The 20,920-nt window shown below is 53.5% G+C and overlaps 2 protein-coding genes across 10 annotated transcripts in view; one reads left to right on the top strand and one right to left on the bottom strand.

Annotated features, from left to right (window-relative positions):
* Positions 1-3,295: 3,295 nt before the first annotated feature.
* PPP1R7 (protein phosphatase 1 regulatory subunit 7) lies at positions 3,296-20,786 on the bottom strand. Of its 6 annotated transcripts, none has more exons than XM_081052180.1 (11): positions 20,408-20,786; positions 19,761-19,989; positions 16,349-16,477; positions 13,203-13,258; positions 12,462-12,527; positions 11,770-11,900; positions 11,227-11,389; positions 9,518-9,634; positions 8,230-8,334; positions 7,114-7,200; positions 3,296-3,604 (listed from the first exon to the last, which is right to left on the bottom strand). In XM_081052180.1, the coding sequence occupies exons 2-11, from the start codon at positions 19,825-19,827 to the stop codon at positions 3,428-3,430; spliced, it is 1,098 nt and encodes a 365-aa protein (XP_080908306.1). In that variant the 5' UTR covers positions 19,828-19,989; positions 20,408-20,786; the 3' UTR covers positions 3,296-3,427. The 6 variants fall into 6 exon arrangements, with proteins under 6 accessions (XP_080908306.1, XP_080908309.1, XP_080908308.1 ...); XM_081052183.1 differs by adding an exon at positions 16,854-16,915 and having other exon boundaries at positions 19,761-20,459; XM_081052182.1 differs by lacking the exons at positions 19,761-19,989; positions 20,408-20,786 and adding exons at positions 16,854-16,915; positions 19,632-19,712.
* Positions 20,519-20,920, top strand: part of PASK (PAS domain containing serine/threonine kinase) — a 30,754-nt gene continuing 30,352 nt past the window's right edge. For 3 of the 4 annotated variants that reach the window (XR_013993558.1, XM_081052176.1, XM_081052178.1), the window contains exon 1: positions 20,519-20,650. The gene's annotated coding sequence lies outside the window, so the exon portion shown is untranslated. The remainder of the gene's footprint in view (positions 20,651-20,920) is intronic. The other variant, XM_081052175.1, reaches the window with a different exon arrangement.

Here is a 20,920-nt window from a genome sequence, read left to right as displayed (position 1 = left end):
GGGGGACAGGCGGAACTCGCTGGATGGCCACAGGTGTGGGCTCCGTCATCCCCACTGGGGGTGTGCCAGCAGACACATCTGGGGAACCAGGTGGCAGACCTGGTTCTACCACTTCCTGAGGGTGGCCTCCGGCATATCTCATCAGCTCAGGGCCCTTCCGTGAAAGGGGTGCAGCCCTGCTCACTGCAGGGAGGGGTCCCAGCCCTCCTCCCAGTGTCTCTGGGCCTGTCTCCCAGGGCCTAGTCACCCATGCTTGCTGCCCCCAGGCACGGCAGCTCCCCTCGGCGCCCTCATCTGCCTGACCCCCACACCCCTCCCAGGAAGCCCTTGGACAGTGGGTCCAGCCCCTGGGGGCCAGGCTGTCTCTCTCATGCCCCACAGAGCCCAGGCGGTTGTGGGGACAGCCTGGGCCTGAGAGCGGCTGCACGGAGGTATCTGCCCCACACGGACCCTGAAGTGGATTCCTGTGTGAGGACAGGACTGGGGAAGTGCTCAGGGCCCCGGAGGAGTGGGAGGCAGGAGGGCAGAAGGCGGCCTCAGCCGGACCCCACTGGGCTGCTGGAGGGGACGCATGGGTGGAGGACACATGTGAAGACATGCTGGGCAGTTCTCAATTTTTACTCTCTACAATGTCTTACGGTTTGAAAATTTTTCAAGTTGTATTACTTTTGCAGTTTTAAAAAGTTAAGAAAAAAGAAAGGAGAGAGAAAGAAAGCGAGCTCCAACCTGCACATGCACTTTATGTGGCTCTGGCATGGTCCGTCCCCAGCTCAGGCACCGTGTTTCCAGTTGAGCTCAGGTGCCAAGGGCCAGACAGGAAGCGACTCTACCGTGGACACTCCAGCACCTCCGGCCCCCACCAACCCCTCAGCTTCCTGACGGCCTAACTTCCATGACCTGTGATATTCCCTGGTCCCACCTATACTTTCGCTGGCGGCCCGCTCGCTGGCTTCTCTGACCACCTGCGCCTGTGTCTGTCCTGGTTCCTATCTTCTGTGACTTGTGGGAGTTCTTTACATCTAAGTAGTAGGCACTGGCCAGTTTTGAACACTGCCCACACTTGCTGTCTGCTGGGGGGGGGGCGGGGGGTCCATTCCAGGCGCTCAATTCTACAGGAATTTTCACTTTGGGGTTTCGCTTTGGGGTTTTAAGCTCTGCTCCACTCCTAGCTCACACATAGCTTCTGTTCTGCCCTTCACTCTGCGGTTTGCCGTCCTCTCGTCAGCCCTGTAAGGAGCGGTGAGATGCGTCCACGTCCACGGTGGGTCGGTCGGAGAACTTCAGCTGCCACCTGGCCCCTGGTCTGCCTGTCGGGCTGACTGGCCTCACGTGGCGATGACTGTGGGTCTGGAGCTTTCAGAATCTGGCAGGAAATCTCCTGCCTTCACGTGTTTTCAAAGCTGACTGAACTTTCTCAAAGTTTCAAGGTTCAATGTGGATCTTTTTTTTTCATATAAATGTTCAAGTTTAATGAGTTTCTCAGAGAATCAAATGGAATTTTGATTGGGATTGTGCTGGGTTTGGCGCACCTTTCCCCTTCCCTTCAAGATCCGTTTAACTTTTTTTTTTTTGTTTTTAAGGAACAGATGCTGGATTTCAATTTGTGACCCATTCTGAGAAAGTGTCACTTCCAGCGCTGGCGCTGTCCTGTCGCCTCCCACCTGGGAGCATTGTACTCTGACTGCATGCTCTGCCTGCCCACCCGCAGCGCCTCCTTCAGCCTTTGCCCCGTGTCCTTTTTGCTTGGAGGTTCTGGTTTGTTTTTCCCTAGTTGCAGGTTGGATATTTCATAACTTTTTTCTGTTCTATTAGATTAACTTTAAACTTGCGTTTTCCCACAAAATCTATTGCTTCCTTTTTCCAGACCAAGGTGAATTGTGTAAGCTTTCCTTTTTCTTGCCTCCCAGACTGAATACCAACCTTGTGGCTCAGATCCCTGATCGCTCACGTCGGGTACATTTTCATCTTTTTACGAGCTGTCCTCGTGTTGCAAAGGGCTCCATAAGCGCGTTGGATACATTTTTAAGGAAAGTTTTGCTGGTTTTGGAGCTTGTTGCTTCTGCTTCTAAAGCACAGTCCCTGTAAGCTGTTTCCCTGGATTCTTTTGTTTGTGTAGAAAGCTTGTCCGAATGTTTCAGCATGGCACCCAAATCCTGAATCCTTGTGTCTCAAAATGTCTCCCTCGTCCCCAGACACCAATGGTGTGTGGAAAGGGCAGGATTCTAGGGTCCTAATCCAAAAGGGCCACACCCTACCAAACCTCTCCTTCCCGTTTGCTTTTCAATAGGTAGTCGCTCACAATCGGGTCACACAATTTATTTTGGCGAAGATGAGAGTCAGGAATTAGACATGACCTTCCAGCTCAGGGCAACCCATGCCCACAACATCCTGGGCTGTTGAGGCCTGCTGCCCGGAGATGCCCCCACATGCTGGGCCCAGGGCAGCCTGTTTCTGGCTACGTCATAGGGTCGGGAACAGTGCTGGCCAGGGCAGGTTTCTGTGACGGTGCAGGTGGGTTGCCCCTCACAAGGTAGACTCAGCCCTTGAAATACGCTGAGTGCCACTGAGAAACTGAACTTTAACTTTCACTTTGTTTTAAATTTGAACTGGAGCTGCACGTGGGGCAGCGAGTACCTCCCATCCTGGACAGTGCAGAGGGACCTGTGGTGACTCCATGTGAGTCCTCATTCTGCACAGGGGAGATCTGACACCCAGAGGGAGGACAGGTCCTTGTACATTAAATCCAGACCCTAGTCACTGTAGCGGTCAATTTGGCAAAAAACAAGCCAGCACAATGACGGGGTAAGAATGGGGGGCGGTATTAAAGGCAGTCGACAGATCAGCTCTGTGGGGTCTTGGAGGAGATGCAGTGGGTGGGCAGCACAGGTGGAGTGACCTTGGAGGGTGAGGGGCTCGGCCACCTGCACATGCCACTGGTCTTTGAGAGCTGAGGTCACCCAGGCTGTCATCCTTTACCCACCGTGTGGCTGGGTTTTAACATATAGTTTTTAAAAAACTGGTTCTGACTCGTCTAGAAGACTGAAAAGCTCTGAGCACACAGGCCTCGAGGGCTGCTGCACAGCCCGAATGCCCACCCAGCAGCACATGGACGTCTCACAGCGCCCAGACCCCTGTTCCACCTCCTCAGGTGGAGCTGACCTCTCTGACAAAGAAGGAAACACCGAAATGGCAGCGAGTGGCACAAGTGCAGCGGCCAGCGACAATTAGCTAGGGACGGCGCGTGGCGGGAGGTAAAGCGAGGTGTCTCCGTGCTGAGCGGACATCACACACTCAGTTACCACTCAGTGCCTTTTATTGCCATTGGGTTTGTGACTTGACATAGTGATGACTTCTGGAGCAACGGGCAGACTAAAAAACCGTGGCTAGGAAGTTCTTTTGCAGAGAGGGGCCAGGTGAAGCGCGGGGGTCAGAACCTGACAAAGGTGGCATCGATCTGCCGCACGGAGGGCAGGGCCAGCATGACCTTCCGCCTGTACTGCGGGTCTCTCTGCAGGGGGTTCCGCTCCAGGTACACCGTCTCCAGACTTCTGGCTCCCTTCAGCTCGTCCAGGTCGCTCCAGTTGTCCAGGAGGTTGTCGTTCATCTGGGAGGACACAGGCGCGTGCATGCACACATGAGAAAAGCCTCCTTTAGGACAAAGCTGCCCTGCCCTTGCCCCAGCCACCCCCACAGAAACTAGTGTCACTTGGTAGGAAGTCTCCCCGGCACCTCAGAGCCTTCTATCACCCCTGGGTACAGCCTGGCCACCTTTCAGCAGCGCCCCCAGTGCAGTGTACTTGTTCACACCCAGAACCTGGGCCACGTCACATGCCAGGGAAAAGGCAAAGGAAAACCAGCTGAGAAAAGCGAAGCAGCAGTGACCATAGCTCTCGCAGGTCTGTGCATTTGCTACAGACCAGCTCTCCCCATTGTCCCTGAGGCCTGACTATGTGTACCTGCATACCTACGATAGTACCTGCAGCAGCTCAGAGGCCACTTCACCCCAAACCCCTGGCTCCCCCGTGAGTTGCCCCGCCTTGTTCCACAGGAATGCCCACTGCTGGGTTCGGTAGTATACGTGTCCCACCATGGTTGACTCCACACTGCCCACATGATGTCCCAAGATGTGAAACTTGAGCAGGATGGGCTCAGAGGTCTGAGTTGCAGGCTCAAAGCAGGTTCGATTTCACATCCTGACTGCCAAGGCTGTCTTGGAGGAGAACCGCCTTAGCCAGGAAGAGTTCTCTCCCTTTGCAAAATACCATAAGGACAAGGACATAAGGGGCTCTGGGCTCACAGTGCCCGTCACAGCATCTGCATATGACGCCCACTCGGTCCACACCTGTCTAGTGGATGCTCGTGGCCCCTCTGGTGGGGACAGGGAAGGAGGGTCTGCAAGATGAGCCCCCCTGGTTTCTATTAGAATATGGCAGAGGGACAAGTAAAATCAGACAATGCGCCTACCCCTGTGAATGCAAGACGCACTCAACTGCCTGATAAAGGATGAGGGGAAGAGGGCTGCGGACGAGCACACATGGGGAAAGTCACCACGGCTCCAGGTTGGTAAACGTTTAGCAACCGGCTCCCAGAAAAACTGAACAGCCTGGATTTGTAACGTCTGCCAATTCCTGCATGTAAATACCCCACATGTCTGATTTTTGTTATATTTTTTTACAGCCTTTTTTTCAAACACACATACTTCAACAGAGTTGATACTGCAGGCAAGTTTTTCTTGTTCTTTTAGAATATACTTTTCTAAACTCTTTTTAAATTATAAAACAAATACATGTTCATTATGTTAAATTTAGAAGAACCAAAGAGTATAAAAAGAAAACCCAACTACGTTTTTACAATCCAGAGAGAGGTAAGGTCTTCTTGTTTCTGCATGTTTCCTTCTAGACTTTTCTCCTGCGCGTCTGAGTCCACATGCACTGAGTCCATGGACAACTGGATCTCTCCCCAATACTCTGCACCTTCCTTTTCGCATTAGCACCTTATCATGAGCATTTCTGTCATTAAATTTCCTTTACAAACATCATTTGAAGGCCTCATTTTATGGTGGCATAATATTTCCTCACATGGGCATATCATAATTTATTCATTATTCCCTAAGTTGGAGAAAAAATATACATATAAAAAATAAAAAGTTTTAGAATAAAGTCAGGTGTTTTTATAAATTTTGGGTTTATAACCTTTTCTAAACTGCCTCTAAACCCAGAAAACCAAGGAAAAGACACATTTGTCATTTCTAATCAAATCGTTTTATCTTTACAACGAGCAGAGTTGTAGCATGAGAAAATACAACAAAGCTATTTCCACTGTGAAAAAATGAATCCTGATATTTACATATTTTTGTACATAACCCTTTGCCTGAATTTCTCACCATTTTGTTGATTCTGAACACCCCAGGAAATGTGTGCTAACCAGAGTCCCGCCAGTAGCCAGGGGTGCACGTGTTGTTGTAGACCGGTTACCATGGCGTTCTACAAAAGCCTTTGCTAAGTTGAGCCCAAATACTGTATCCCATTATTTTAGTGCATTTTAAGAAATTAATGAGATAGAAAACGTTTTACGTGTTTACAAGCAACTGTTTCTTCTTCCCCTGTGACTTGCTTGTTTATGCTCTGCCCCAGTTTTCAAATGGCATTTGTATGGACCATCTTTAATATAAGGATACCAACCCTCATTGGAGATTTCCGTGTAAGCGTGTTCTCCACATTATCTACAGGTGACCTCCACCTGAAGGCCCCCTCCTGGAATCCGACTCCCCCCTGCCTGCCACACAGGGTCAGACAGGAGAGCAGTCCACATACCATAAAGGCGGGCTCTGCCTGTTCTGTCTGCCCGCTGGGCTGAGACGCAGGGCTCTGTGGTCACAGGGCCAGGGGCTAGCCAGCCTCCAGTGGTCACCAACCAACCTGCTTGCCTCCCTGGTCGCCAGGGTGCCCATCTGGCCCCGACCTGGTCTCAGCACCCGTGCCCCATGCTCTGTCCCTTGACAGGGCATGCAGAGGGACCTCACATTTCAGAAGCCCTGCTTCAGGATCAGCTGTCTCCCTAAATTTTCTGCCGGGTGCCTTCTCGCTGTGGCACAGGTTCTCTTTCTCTGGTTTCTGGTGTGGCTCCCTGGACCCCCCGGAGCCAACCCCTTTTGTTCCCAGCCCAGCAGCCCACCAGCCACAAGGTCCACGTGGCTCGCTCAGCTGCCGAGCCTGGCACACTGTCACCACCTCACATTCTGGTCTCCCAGACTTGCTCTGGCGCCACACCCAGACACCACCCAAGACCCAGTGCTATTAAGGGGCAAGGGACATTTTCACCGCAGGCCACCTGTGTTCTCAGGAGACTTGGGTGATCTCGGAAGATGAGGAAGGGAAAGCACACAGGGCGTCAGTAGGGTCCACAGCATGGCCAGGCCAGGGGGAACCACACATTAGGCTCGGCTCACAGCTCAGAGCAGAATGGATGCACCCAGGACAGCGCTCACTTCAGTCACAGGGCGGGACCTGAGCACCGAACCCTGCAGGAGCCGCGAGCCCAGGGAACCCTCAGGGATCTGACACCCAGGACCTCAACTTGGCCATCATTTGCAACCCGTTTTGAGGAGTCGCGATATCATGAGACTCTGATATCATGTCTTCCGACTGGCTCCGTGACACTGCTCCCCAAATCACACCTGTAACCACGAGCCACACACGGCAGAGGCCGGGGGTTACTGCAGAAGGCCAGCCCACATTCCCTCGTGCTGCCGGGACCCGGAGTCACAGGCAGCTGTAGGCTCTCACGCCAAGCTCCCTCATCACTTCATCAGATGTTTGGAGCCCATCTGTGGGTCGGGGCCGGTGGGGCGGAGACCCGCATTGTTAACCAGCTCCCAGTGAAGCCCACACCAGCCTGCGACGGCAGCGCAGGCCTTGGCCACCCACACCCCTCCACCCCTTGGGGCCCCCTCATCCACACCCATCCTCACCCCATACCCATCCACCCTCACCCCACACGGCCCCCCACTCCACTCCAGGCTCACAGGGCTGGAGCTCCTGGCACTCACTGTACTTTACTCAGGGGGACCAGTTTAGCTGAAGTGTCATTCATCCCAGGGACTGCTGTACTTACCCAGAATTCCTGTAGCTCTGTTAGATGGCTGATATTTTCAATCTTTTTTATTCTATTTGACGCAATGTCCAACATCGTGAGCTTGTTCTAAAATAAGGAAAAAAAATTTCCCAGGTTATTGCAGCTCAACCATGATTTCATGACCATGCACATAGTGCCAGGTGCTGAGCTGAGATCTGTGGACAAGCCACCCTCTCTGCTCTCCCAGAATAGAAGCGAGCAAACGGGAACGATGGCACCGGCACATGCTAGCAGCTCACTTGGGCTGGAACACAGCACCCTCACAGCCACCCCTTCAAGCTCAAGTATGGCTGGGATTGAAACGGGTTTTGTCAGACTCTGAGCCCTGGGCTCCCAGATCCCTGTCCACAGGACCCAGTGAGATGGCAGTCCTGGGCAGAGTGCAGTAACCCTGCCAAAAAGCACAGGGAAGCCCGGGGGGAATGGCAGCTGGCGTGGTGCGTGCTGAGCACCTGAGCCGGCCTGTGCTCACACACCTGAGGCTGCCCTGTGTTCAATCCTGAGCCCGCCCTGTGTTCTCACCCCTGAGCCTTCCCTGTGCTGAGTGAAGGCCAGCTGAGCAGGGCAGGGAGGAGTGTGGGCAGGCCCGTCTTCACCAGGGTGGTGACAAGTGGAAGGAGGAAGGAGCTGCAGGCGCTCCCAGAGTGGAGGCAGCTGACATGAGCTGTCCTTGTGGCCCCTGCTGACTGGGAAGTGGCCCGGCTGGCCAGGAAGTGTGTGGCCAGCAGAGGGCAAGAGAGGTGCAGTTGCGGACACCTGCCAGCCATCTGTATTTAGGCAGGCACAGGAGGAGGTAGGGCTTGTTTTTTACAAACCCATGAACGCTGCCCAGCGAGGGGACCCTCTGAACTCCTGTGCTGAGATGACACCCTGGAGGGGAGGTCAGCTCAGGGCTAGCTTGGGGACAGCTGCGCCTGACTGGCCGCAGGCACTTGTTTCATGCATTTCCCACGTGAGTCGGGTCGCCCGGTTTGCAGGACTGGAGGTCTCTACGATGAACCTCGATGCAGCGTGTCCACCTCAGAGCAGCCCTGGAGGTGGCCTGCCTCGCAGATGCATGCCCACGCCTCCCAGACGGACACAGGGATGCCTTACGTTGTTCTCCAGGCCCTCAATGGCCTCGATGCCGTTGTGGCTGAGGTACAGCTCGCGCAGGTTCACCAGGCTCTGCAGCCCCTCGATCTTCGTCAGCCGGTTGCTCTGCAGGAGGGAGAGCAACAACTCAGACTTGGTAGAGGGCGGGACACCACACAGCTGCTAGGACACGAGGTTTCTTAGCTGGACCATCCGGCTAACACTCATTCCACTTAAAACGCGCCGAAATGGGACTTACGTACGGAGAAAAAGATCCGAATCTTTGCTAAGATTCATGTGGGAGGCTTTATGCACAGAACACACTTTCTTCAGGTGTACTTGCGTGAAGTCTACCTCAATTAACAGCAATTCAAAAACGTCAAAACCGCTGGATTCTTTAAAATAAGTTAATTCTCATTTCTTTTAGTACTGTTTCCCCAAAAATAAGACCTAGCCGTACAATCAGGGGACAATCAGCTCTAATGCGTCTTTTGGAGCAAAAATTAATGTAAGACCTGGTATATCGTATTATATATTATATTATACGCAGTCTTATATTATATTAAAATAAGACCAGGTCTTATATTAATTTTTGCTCCAAAAGATGCATTAGAGCTCATCGTCTGGCTAGGTCTTATTTTCAGGGAAACACGGTATATATTTTAACTCAAATTAAAAGTACGACGTCCTGCGAGGCCCTGTCCCCAGAACACCCCAACACATGCCATCTCAAGAGTCCAATTCTCTCATTTGGCTTCCTACAGAAGAGGTCACGTGAGCCAGGAAATTCAAGTGCCGACTGATTTGTAAACACGGCGTTGGCGTTCGGCACGGATGTGGAAGGAATCGTGCCTACCAGTGAGCCAACGCCGCAGCAGCACTTGGAATAAGCTAAACCTTCTAAAGAAGCCCCTTTGCCTAAAAACCACCAGGGACTTTCATTAGGAAAAGGAATGCGACCCATAAAGAAGTCTTAGTCCATAGTGTGTACACACATGTACGACATGGGTACATGTGAAATCTCACGTTTTGGTTGCTCGTGATCACGGACACAGTGGGAGACAGAAACTTGTGGTTTAGCAGCCCTGGGGGGGGTTCGGTGGGGGGGGCAGACAGGCCCTGGGGGGGGCATAAACTGGGGGGGGTCAGACAGGCGGTGGGGGCACAGGCCCTGGGAGGGGACAGGTAGGCTCTGGGGGCGGGGCAGATGGGGGACCATACAGGCCCTGTGAGGGAGGGAGTGCAGGCCCTGTGGGGGTGGGGGAGAACAAGCCCTGTGTGTGTGGGGAGGCACACAGGTGGAGTGTACCTGAATACTGAGGACTGTCAGGTTGGAAAGGGCGTCCAGGTTCTGAAGTTTAGTGATCTTGTTTTTCCCCAAAAACAAACTCTCCAGACTGGATAATGCATCGATATTTTCAATCGCCTGTGACAAGGACAGAGAGCAGTTAGCACTGTGTGGCCGACCAGCTCCCCCAGGGAACGGGCAGGTGCCCGGCCAGGAGACAACACTCTCTGTATGGTAGCCTTGGGATGTCAGGCAAGTTACTTTTCCACTCTGGAAATTTCCAACCATACTTGAAAGCACAGTATGAAAAAAACAGAGAAAAGGTAGAGGGTCCAAGGCCTCTTCTCCTGGGCTTACTCCCAACCTGTGGAATTCTGGGGACAGTCTGGAAACCTCTAGACCAGATTTCTCACACCCCACCCCCTTCTAAGCTGCCACAGTATTATGTTCAGGTGCATTTCCGAGAGCCTGGTTTCAAAGCAGCAGTGAGCTGCCTGCCTGCCTGCCTAGGACCCATGACTGCCTGGCTTCCTCAGCTTCCGGACCCTCCTTCCTGGCTCATCCTTGCTTTGGCTTGAGTTCCTCTGCTGCATCTGCGCACAGCAGGTGGCTGAATGAAGGTTTACGGACTAGGTCTCAGCTTCCCTCCGCTGGGCTCACTGCTCTCTCAGCACAAGCTAACTGTCCACTTTTCAGCAGACATTAAACAAGCAGAGTAGTCCACGCTCACGCAGCAGGACTCGGCTGCGGGGGGGCTCTCTAAGTATGGAGGTTCAGGGGAGGGCTTCCTTAACTGCCACTGCCTGATGACCCACTTTCTCCTGGAACATTCCAGAGATACCTGATAAAATGCTGACATCTGGTGCCTTGCCACCTGCAGCCACATTACCGCTAACAACTGCCCGAAGAGGCCCTCGTCAGAACCACCCTCGTCAGTCTGTATCCTGCCAGCTGAGGGCCAAGCCCGACCGACTATAGCATGCTATAAACTTCCCCAAGCCAAACGGAGGGGTCCTTCCAACATGGAGGGCGGGGGAAGGGGTCCTTCTGTCATGGACGGAGGGGGAAGAAGTGCTCAGCTGGTCCCCAAGGCTGTGGGAGTGCAGGCCTGGCGGTGCCCTGGCCCCACTGGCGAGCACGCGTCCTCCTCCGTCCTGCTGAGCCACCCTCTTCTATGCTGGCAGCTCCAGCCTGCCCCGTCGGAGAGCTCGTCTCAGTAGCAGCAGACCACTTTCCCAAAGTCTTTTATTTCCATGCTGCCCAGTGCTCTCGGTAAATGGCAGGATCTACTGCTGCCCCCCAAGCTTCCTGCAGCTTCTGGTGTGGAGGTCAGGCCGCGGGAAGCCACCCTCTGCTCAGGACATGCTCGCCTCTGACAGGCTAGCCTGAAACAACAGTCAGCACATTCCAAAGCCACATGTTTGGGCTGATCAGTCACCTCGGGCGAACGTCCTGGGATGGTTACTATGAGTTTAGGTCCCAACTCAATGGTGAGCAAGTGACACCTACGTGCATAGGCCAGGCCGCCCCACTTGGACGCACATTCTTGTTAATACTGACCTCCAGCTAGCATTTTGCTTAAAAAATACTAACTTCCCTGTTCCTGAAGAAAAGTCAACCACATGAAAAACAGAGCCCACCGCCCCCTTCCCCACCTGCCCCACCACCTGCCCCGCCATCCGGCCACACTGCCGCCCTGCAGGGGCCACGCCGCTCGTGCCTGCACCTACCCGGATACGGTTGGACCCCAGCTCCAGCAACTGCAGCTGATGTAAGTTGCTTACATTCTCGATTTTACTGATTTTATTGTTGACCAAGAAGAGTTTTTTTAGTTGTGTCAACTTGTCAATCCCTTCAATGTTTCTCAGTAGATTAAAAGAAATGTCTAGAATCCTGGAACAAGCAAAACATTTATTTTTAATGAGCACAGGCCGCACAGAGCTCAGGATGTAACTACCTTAGAGGCGGCAGGATCGTGTGGCTGCCCAGGGAGCCCCAGGGGGAGCGGGCACAGCCTACAGGGCCCCCGACATCTGGCTCACAGCACTGCACGCATGGCGGACACCGTGTCATCCCTGACTGGACCAGCCAGAGGACTCCAAGCAAAGGTTTAATCTGTAGGTTGAGATTGTGGGCAAGCTGAGGCCCCCTCTAGAGCCAGGTGCCCCCAGGACCCTGAGGCAGAGGTGGCCTCTCAAGGCCGAGCTGGGCCATGGGTTGGTTCTGGGGACACTGGGCAGGCCAGCCGTCATGTCCCATGTCTCAGGACTCACTCCAGCTCTGTCAGTGCATCCAGATTCTCAATCTTCTTGATCTGGTTGTCATAGAGATCCAGCTCTCGGAGGCTGTGCAACTCTTCCAGGTTCTCAATACATTTAATCAGATTCTGACGAAGGCACAGAGTCTGCGGATGGAAAGAGGACAGTGACTGGGGAGGCCCTGGGAAAGCCTTTGGGGAGGACGTGCTTATCATCCTGCTGTCGTTTTCTAGAGAGGGGCTGACCTTGGCGAGGATGGCAGACACCCTCAAGGAGGCTGGCCGCAGGCTCTGCACCGAACACACCTGCTTGTGAGGGAGGCCTTGCTCAGGTGTGTGGTGTGTGCTGTCTCACGGCACAGCGAGCCCTTCGCGGCTCGATTGTGAAGAACAAATTGAGCCCAGTGAGTTAAGGACTGCCTGAGCTGGTGTGTGAGTAACTGCGGGCAGGCTGGGCACCGGGCAGAGGGAGCTGCAGCAGGTCTGAGCTGCGCCTCAGCTCAGGGCCTGCGCCCTCCACCTGGACTGCTCTATCAACCTGCCAATCAGAGATGCTCGAGGCAGTTCCGGAGGACGGCGGTGGCACCATCTGTAGTACTGTCCCCGACAGAACGGATTCTCGGGTGTGCATTTACCTACATCCTGTGCGCGGGACGGACTCTGGGTGTTACAATGTCACCGCATGTGAAGGGACAGAGCTCCTCTCACCTTCACTTTCTTCAGAACCTCAAATCCTTCAATTTTCCCAATGCGATAGTGATTCAGATCCACATCCTGAAACATGAAATCTAGCTCAGTGGCAGCTGGGCCTGGAGAACTGGGGGCCAGTGAGGGAGCTAAAGGTGGCCTGCCAGGGGCGGAGACGGGGCGGAGGGGAAGGAATTGGCATGCTGCAGCAGACAGGTGACAGTGACATGGAGATGAGCTTCAAGATGCTAGTTGGTTTAGCTACGATTTATCATAGTTTCACATAAACAGACCCTCCAAACGAGCGGCATGTAAAGCCTTTCTCTCACCCCTGGCTCCCTGGAGCACAAAACATCAGCTCCGAGGAGATGCACCCGACCAGGTCACTGTGGATGGCCCAGGGTTGGTTATTACGCAACAGGTGCGTCTACCCTTCCCGGCAGGCTTTCGCATGCTCTGAATTGTGAATAAATTTATGGTGCTTTTCAGATGGGGCTGTTAGGACCCCGCCCATTACAACACAATCATCTGACTCAGAGAGTTTACGAGTCAAAGGTGTTTCATTTGCCACCATGGCTAAACAGAAATGGGATTTGTCACCAGTATTAAAAACAGTTAAGAACATGAGGAATTGGACCCTACCAAGGGAGGTTTAGAACCTCTTCTGGGAGATCACTTACTAATCTGGCACCGTCATGAAAGATAACGTGACAGAGTGGCCCGCCACTATACCCCAAGGCTGGGCCGGGCAGGTGGCATTACCTCTGCATCTCTGTCCAGGTTAATAGTTTCCATGTCTACAGGCAGCTCTTGTCCTTCTGAAAACATGAGAGATAGAGAGAAAGAGAGAGACAAACCATTCAGAGCCCCCCGTTTCCAGGAGGCAGCAGCCCTGGCACAGGTGAGAGCTGGCACTCAGGTTGCCCTACTCAGAGAGCTGACTCAAACGTAGAGGGGAAACCACCAGGTCACATGGGGGACCTAAATGACATGGGAGGGCTGAACACCCTGTCCAACAACGCTCATCTTTCAGGCATTCTGAGTTTCCTGAATTCAGCTACCAGCAAAGATCTCTACAAACTTCCATCCCAGAGCTGTGTAACTGGCAGCAGCCCACCCTCCCAGTTTGTGGCAATAAATCAGGAAATTTGACTATAGATCATGCTGGGCATATCAGATGCTGCTCTAGGATGTGCCTTTTATTGCTTCGGAAAGTGGCCCAGCAGAGGATCGGGGCCCTGCTGAATAATTTAAATACGCTTCTGGGTTGGGAGGCCAGGGAGCTAATCCCAGCGAGGGCCCTCGGGTCTGGGAGCTGGCCTCCCTCCCGGTACATCGAGTGCCCGAGGGGAGCCGAGAGCCAACTCTCACTGTGGACTGAACAGCCTCCAATCAACAGCACACCCCCTTGATCGTGTCATCTGAACCATCGAAGCGTTTGTGCCTAAAAGGATTCAATTCTTTAGGAGTAACGGCGACTCCTTGATTTCACCACTTGCCTACGATTGCTTCTCTCAGTCTGCTTGAATTAGGATCCAAATCAGACTGTATTTGATAGCTGGATGGCATTTCTCTAAAGGCCCTTTTTGCTCTTGCAAGTTTTGAAGAAGCTGGGCCACCTGTCTTGTAGCGCTTCTCCCATCTGGTGTGGGGCTGCTGTCTCTCCTATTTCATTAAAGTGGTTGTTACCGTCGTGCCTGGCTCCTACTGCTGCCTCTTCCCTACGGCAAAACTGTGTGTGTGTCTGCGGTGCAGCGGGCTGGTACCCGACCTCCCGAGGACTAGTGACCTGTGTGCTGGTCAGCCTGGCTCCTGGACTGGAGGCCTCGGAGGAGCACACTCAACACAGGACTTACTTAATAAGGAAGTACTAGCCCCACACTGGCTGAATTCACTCTATCGTGTTTTCACTATGTCTTTTCCAGAACATTCAAGTGGCTAGTTAAAAAAAGTCATTTACTATATTTTATCCATAACTTTATAGGATATCAACCAACCTAAGAATTAAATTAAAGAAGCTGGGCAAAACCAACAGGTATACGCAAATTACCTGTCCCCCTCCCCCAAAGACAGCATACATTTAACATCACGAACTCAGGCAGTTGCAATGAAAGAGGCACTATGATGAAGGCAGGGAGCCCAGGTCACTTAGCGTCCAAACTGACACACTTTAGAAGTAAAAGGAGGCACTCCAGACAATCATGCTGGGCCAGCAGGTGGAAACGGGCTATCTCGGGCTCCTCAGGACACGTGGTCACAGGGCTTGACGGGGTTCTGTCTGTAACACATCCAGCACAGGACAGGGCCCCCCACCCCACTCTGAAAAGTCAGCTTCATTTTGAAACAAAGTTACCAACCTAGAACGTTTTCCTGAATGCATTATGTATTGATCGTACTTTTTTGATTTTAGGGAAAATAAGTGAAAGGTAACAGCTGACATGTTTGAATTTGTTTTATTTAAGACTTAAATACATGTAGGAGCAAGTCCCGATTTTTTTAAGGACTTTCAAGAATGCATATTCCCAGGCAAGTCCTAATTAGCTAGGAGTCTGGAGTTAGACAAGCCGGGTTCAAGTGCAGCTGATCGACTTTGCAGCCGAACGCCCTTGGGTGAGGCACAGCCAGCCTGTGCTCACGAGCCAGGTGGGGAAAGCCCACCACAGGGCTCCGGCAACTCTCCAGTCCCTCCACAAGTACCAGATGTTCAGAGGTGAGGAAAGGTGACACTCCCACCCGCGTGGTTCTCTGGGACTAAGTTAGACAGTAATGAAAGCTTTCATCTATCACTCCCATGTACTTATCCCGCCCACGTCACTTCCAGAATATCGACTCTCAAGTTCCAAAATGTGATGGGTACTTTTGTGGTAATCTCCTTTGCCTTAAAATTAGGTTTCCATAGTTACCAATCATCTTCACTGGCACAGAGAGCACAATGTTATTTTAAAAATTAGTTTTGTTTTTCTCATAAATTTGTTAAAAATGGTAATGTATGATTACTACCTTAAAAATCCATATTGTACATAAATCTAGAAAATGCAGAAGGTATAGACCCTTACCAACTTGCTGTTCAGATACCCTCAACAACAGTTTGATGTGTTTTTCTCTTAAGTAGGTAAAACCACATATTATTGATATGTTTTAAATAAAAACAAGATTTTAACACGCATACTGTTTGGAAATTTGCTTTTTTTCACCTAATAATATACTTGGACATTTTCCTGTCTGTTCATATGGTTTCTACTCATTGTTTTCAATATAAATTGATTTTGTAAACAAACAAACAAACAGGCTTAGATCATGGTTGGAGTGTGTGAAAAACTACCAATTCGGGTTGACGACTTACTTTTCTCTAAATTCCTTTTGTTGTTGTTCATTAAAGGAGGCCATTGGGACATTTTCTACATAAAATGATTTTCGTAACATCTAGCGATTAAGAAGTCCTAGGTCTGTAAAATGGTGAAGAAGGGCTCAGAATTGACTTCTCTAAGACACTAAAAGTGCTATTCTGAAAGTAGGCTGTCACCATGAGGAAATAAAAGCAGAGTAGTCAGCCATAATGTTTATTTCAAATCTCACTTTCTGAGCATCTGGTTAATAAATCAATTTTGGGGGTCTGTCCCAGATGACGCACTAGTACCAATGTTGTCAGTAGTAGTATTTGGCTTCAGTGGAATTAGAAAAAAACCACATCCTGCCTGCAAGGGCCATTATGCCTGCTGGCCAATGGTGCGCCCAAGTTACAGGTCCACCATTCCCAGCCTGGGAGGGCCTGGGCGCTGTGGTAGCAGACAAGGCCCAGAGCCCAGGGAGCTCCCCAGGCACAACAGAGGCTGCCACCTGGCAATCCGCATGATATTGCCCTCACCCACCCCCTCGGTGAGCTCAAGGCTCAGGACTTGGGCCAGTACCTTGTGGCTCCTCCTCCCCCCGCTCCGCTCCATCCTTCAGGCTGTGCTCGCTGAGGTCGGCCACGACGCCGCTGCTCTGCTTCCTCCCCTCTTCATCGCCCGATTCTTCAGACTCGACCCGCCTGTCAACTGAACCCACACAGATCAGTAAGAATTCCCATCGACTTCACGTGACTCTTTGAAGAACTTGTAACAGACTGACATCCAGTTGTGAGTCACAAAGACTTCACTCCAAAACGTGTTGAGTTCAGCTCAGTGAGCATCTGTGTGTCCCCCAGGTCCCCGGCACTGCCTGAAGTGTAGTGGTGGCAGAACTGGGGGCAGGGTGGGGCGGGGGGCAGAGCGGGGAGGCACACGGCATACTATTCCTGCCCTCAAGGCCTCCTGAAGAGTCACCAGGTGTCCTGAAAGCCCTGGGATGATCTCATTAAACATACTAATGCTGACACATAGCGAAGCCTGCACATTGCGAAGAGGGGACCATTGTGACCCTCCTGCCACATACCTTCATCCATGCTCCACTATCCATTTGGCCAAGAAAACCAGCCCAGTTCACAGGCCCACGTTCTGAAAGAAATTAAGACTAACTCAAATCAGACTGTGGGTGGAGGGAGCTCTAACAAGACAGGAGAAGACAGCCAATAGTGCTAAATGCCCCACGAGAAGGTCACAATGCTAAATAACATCAGGGCACAGTGATGCCAGCTCAAAGCTCTGAAAGGCTGGTAAATAATGTTTTTTTTAATAAACACGGCAATGATTACATGGGGCAGACTGATAAAAATTCATGGGCAAAATTGTCAGATAAGTTTCCTTTCTCCTAACTTTTTCATGACCTCTTTTGGAAGTCTGTCTGGAAGCCCCCGGGCACTAACAACTTCCAAGTTTCCTGACTACAGCTTACCTCACAGGGGCATACTCTTTGAAAGGGAGATGGTCTAGTTCCAATTTGTATCTCCCGCTGGGCCAAGTGAGGAGGCACCCAGCAAAGGACTGCTGGATGAAACACATCCTTATGGAACCCTCCTCCAAAATCTCCAAATCCATTTCTTCTTCCCTGCCCCCAGCCACTGCCTCGGCTCAGCTACTCCTCACCTGTGCCCTGGGCTCCTGCTGGGTCTGGTCTCTCTGTGGCTTGTCTGGCCCTGACTAATCTATTCTTCATTGCCAGAGTCTGATCTGATTCTAAAACCCAAATCTGATCTGTCACTCCAAAAATTTCTGGAATGCCAATGGCTCTTCCTGACTTTGCATCTTGCCCCTAGAGACACAGCTTTGGCAGTTACTTCCTTTTCCAAGCCTCAGTCTCCAAATCTGCAGAAGGGAGCTGGTATAGTCACTATATCTCAGAGCTGCTGTCAGGATTAAATTAGATAAGGCACAAAAGCAGTTAGCTTTTAATAAATAAAAGCAGTACACAGTTAATTAGTTACAGGTACCCCTGCTTTTCAAAAGTTCACTTTACACCACTTCATTTTTAAGAAAGACTTACATTCGTACCTGTTATCACTAATGAAAGAAATCCGAAGAGGATTTTAGTTTTTACAAAAAAACGTGAAAAGTGAAAGTAGCATTGTTTTGTTTTGCAGTGAGCCGTAAAAGAGGCAGCACACACCCCAGTGAGTGGCACCACTAAGCCTACACCCAGGGCACCTACACCCAGCGTCTCAGCATTGAGCTGACATAGCTTTGAACTGTATCTGTGAGCATCTGTGTTTTATCTCAATTTTGTGCATCTGCAGTAAGTTATGTTGTAAGGTAACTGCTTCTTTGCTTTATGCCGTTTCGGGTTTTAAAGGTTTCATAGGAACGCTCTACTTTGAGATACTGGAGCGGCAGAAACCTGCCTGCACTGCCAAACATGCACTCTGTGGTCAAGGCTGAGAGCAAGTTCTACTGGGTCATGGGTGTGGCTCGGCCCAGGGCGGCAGGGGCTCGGATAAGGGAGAGCAGCTAACATGAAACCTGGGACTCTATCCTGAGGGTTGCAGAGTCTGGGACAAGTGACAGAGGACCACCACGTGAGGCCCTGGGGTCAATGGGCTGGCTCAAATATTGGCAGTGGGAATGAAAGACGTTTGAAAATTTGGAGATTTTAAAGAAGTGGAGGCGTAAGAGCTTCCTGACCAATGGATGAGTGGATCCAGAGAGAGAAATGCCTGGGGTTTTTGTTTGTCATTTACTAAGGCATGGAAGTGGTTGGGGGGTGAGGAAGAGAAAAAGGGGATAGGAAGAGGCACTTCCTTGCTTAAAAAGATGCAAGGGTTGCAAAGTCCAGGACTTTTCACATGCTTCCCCCCACCCCCCAGCTTCTCTTGCCGGCCTCACTGGCACTCTCACCCTCATCCAAGATGACTCTCATCCGTGGTCAAGCTCTCCTCCAAACAGGTCTCCCTCTTTCACAGCCCTTTGCCTGTGACCGTGTGGTTTTCTTCCCCTGAAATGACCTTTGATCTTTCCGCCACATCTAAGGTTCACCTTGGAGCTTTGGTTGTGCAGCCTTCAGTGCTAAGGACGCCAGCTCTTCCTTGCCAGCACCGCCACCCCCACCCTTGGCCTCCTCCTTACCCAGCATTTACACACGAGTGGCCGGCTGCTCTCCTGGAGCCGAGGGCACACCAGTCTTGGAGAGAACTGACCCTCCAACCGAGTGTGCGTGCGTGTGTGTGCAGTCGTGTGCACGTACGTGCATGCAGTTTTTTTCAACAAAGTGAAGGAGTTGAATTTCGGCCTCTCCTAACTGTGCTAACTTTGCAAACAGGCGCCTGCCGTTCTGTGACAGTCTCCCGGCTCCTGTCACCCGTCTGCACAACCCCGCCGCTGCCGAGGACCCTCGTCGGCCGCCGCCACGCTCACCGCTGAGCCAGCGCGGGCCGGTCCCACGGCGCCCGCGCCTTAGTTTCCTCTAGTCGCGCGGGGACCCCGAGGGTCAGGCTCAGGGGTTCGGTGCGAGGTCCGACCAGAGGGTGGACGCCCGCGCTGCGGGACCACGGCGCCGTCAGGCCCAGCCGCCCGCCCGCCCGGCTCACGCCGCCGCTCTCCCCTCGGCCCTGGGTCGGGCGCCTCCCGGGCTGCCCGCGCCTTCCCGGCCGCTGCCGCCTGGGCTCCGGGCCCCCGGGCCGCCCCCGCCCCTCCGAACCGGCTGGCAGCTGTCAGGGGCCGCACGGCAGGGCCCGGGCCGTGGTCGGAGGCGGGCAGCCCCGTTTCTCTCGGGCAAGGTCGGTGCGGGCCGCCACCCCCAGCCTGCCGGGCCTTTCGGCCACCGCCCTGTGGGGCCGCTCACCCTCCATCATCTCCTGCGACTGTTGCTGACCGGCACCGCGCTCAGCCGCCATGTTGGCTGCTCTTCCCCTTTCCGGAATCTGTCGCCTCAGGCCCTTCAGCCAATCAGGGCTCCCAAGTCAGAACTCACCCAGCCAATGGAATCCCAGAGGAGGGCACGGAAGCCCCAGCGCGCCTGCGCGGCCGCAGAGCCTCATGGTTAGTTGTAGTCCATCCGCGAGGTCGCGCGCGCCCTCGGTCTCCGCGCCGGCCTCCTCACCTCCCACGGGCAGGTAATTTGAGAGCGCTCGGGCGGCGTCCGGAGGCGAGGAGCGGGAACGAGGACTGGGGCAGTTGGGGCTGCACGCACGGAGCAGTGGCTGCAGGCAAGCGGAGAGAAGAATCTGGGAGATGCTCTGGGCTCGTAGCGAGTCTCTGCGTGGGGCTGCAAAGTGCGGGCCTCAGCAGAGGCGTCTGTACAATGGGCCGATTTTGTCTCGGCGTCGCCGCGCGGACTTAGTCCGAGTGAAGGGGCCGCCCCCGGTTAACGCTCAGCGCAGGACGGGCTCGGCGCTAGGGCCGGTGCCGGGGAGGAACTCCGCCCGCAGGTGCCGGGAGAGCCGGTCGGGCCACAGCGGGCGCCGCAGCCTCCGTCGGCCCTCGGCCCCGCGGGTGTGCTTGGCCCGTGAGGGAGCCGCCCCTGCTGCCCCAGCCTGCAGGGCGAGGCTGCTGAGAGGCGAGCTCCGCGCTGCTCACCCTTCTCGATCCCAAGACCAGAGGAAACGGTGTCTGCCATACCCGGCTGGGGTCCGCCGTCTCTTTTGGCTCCTCGGAGGCGCCGTAGGAGTCCGGTGCGTCCTTAGCAACGGTTAGCGCGGGCTTCTCCACCGGCTCGTTGAGTCCTGCCCACAGGCGCCAGTGGTTGGCCTATGGGGCCTGTCAATCGGCGTGAGCTGCTCCGCGATTGGCCGGCGGGGCTGGAGGCGAAGATCGGCTTCCTCGCGGCTGGGTGAAGCCACCGGCCGGCTGACTCGTCCCCAGGTGAGATGCCTGCGCTCCACAGAGCCGACCCGGGCTCCGCGGGGTCCTGCCGCCCGACCCCGGCGCGGCCCTCGGACGAGCCAGTCCGAGCCCGGTGCCGCCGCCGCTGCCCGCTCCTCCGTGCGACTCCCGCCCCGGTAGCGGCCCGCCGCCCAACGGCGGTTTGTCCCGCTGCGCGCCCCGGGGCCCTGGGCGGAGCCTCTCGGGTCCCGGCCCGACCCCACCCGGCGCTCAGTCCTCGGCTGGAGTTACCTGTGCGCTTTGTCTTCA

The sequence above is a fragment of the Rhinolophus hipposideros genome, assembly GCF_964194185.1.
Source record: "Rhinolophus hipposideros genome assembly, chromosome: 6".
NCBI lineage: Eukaryota > Metazoa > Chordata > Mammalia > Chiroptera > Rhinolophidae > Rhinolophus > Rhinolophus hipposideros.
This window is presented reverse-complemented; position numbering and strand designations above follow the sequence as displayed.

Excerpts from the sequence above, each read along its gene's own strand:
- PPP1R7 (XM_081052180.1), bottom strand. The coding sequence starts at position 19,827 with ATGAGGCTCTGCGGCCGCGCAGGCGCGCTGGGGCTTCCGTGCCCTCCT. Across the intron at positions 11,901-12,461 it reads AGGTTCTGAAGAAAGTGAAG|ACTCTGTGCCTTCGTCAGAA; the intron begins GTGAGAGGAGCT and ends TTCCATCCGCAG. Across the intron at positions 8,335-9,517 it reads TGACAGTCCTCAGTATTCAG|AGCAACCGGCTGACGAAGAT; the intron begins GTACACTCCACC and ends TCCCTCCTGCAG.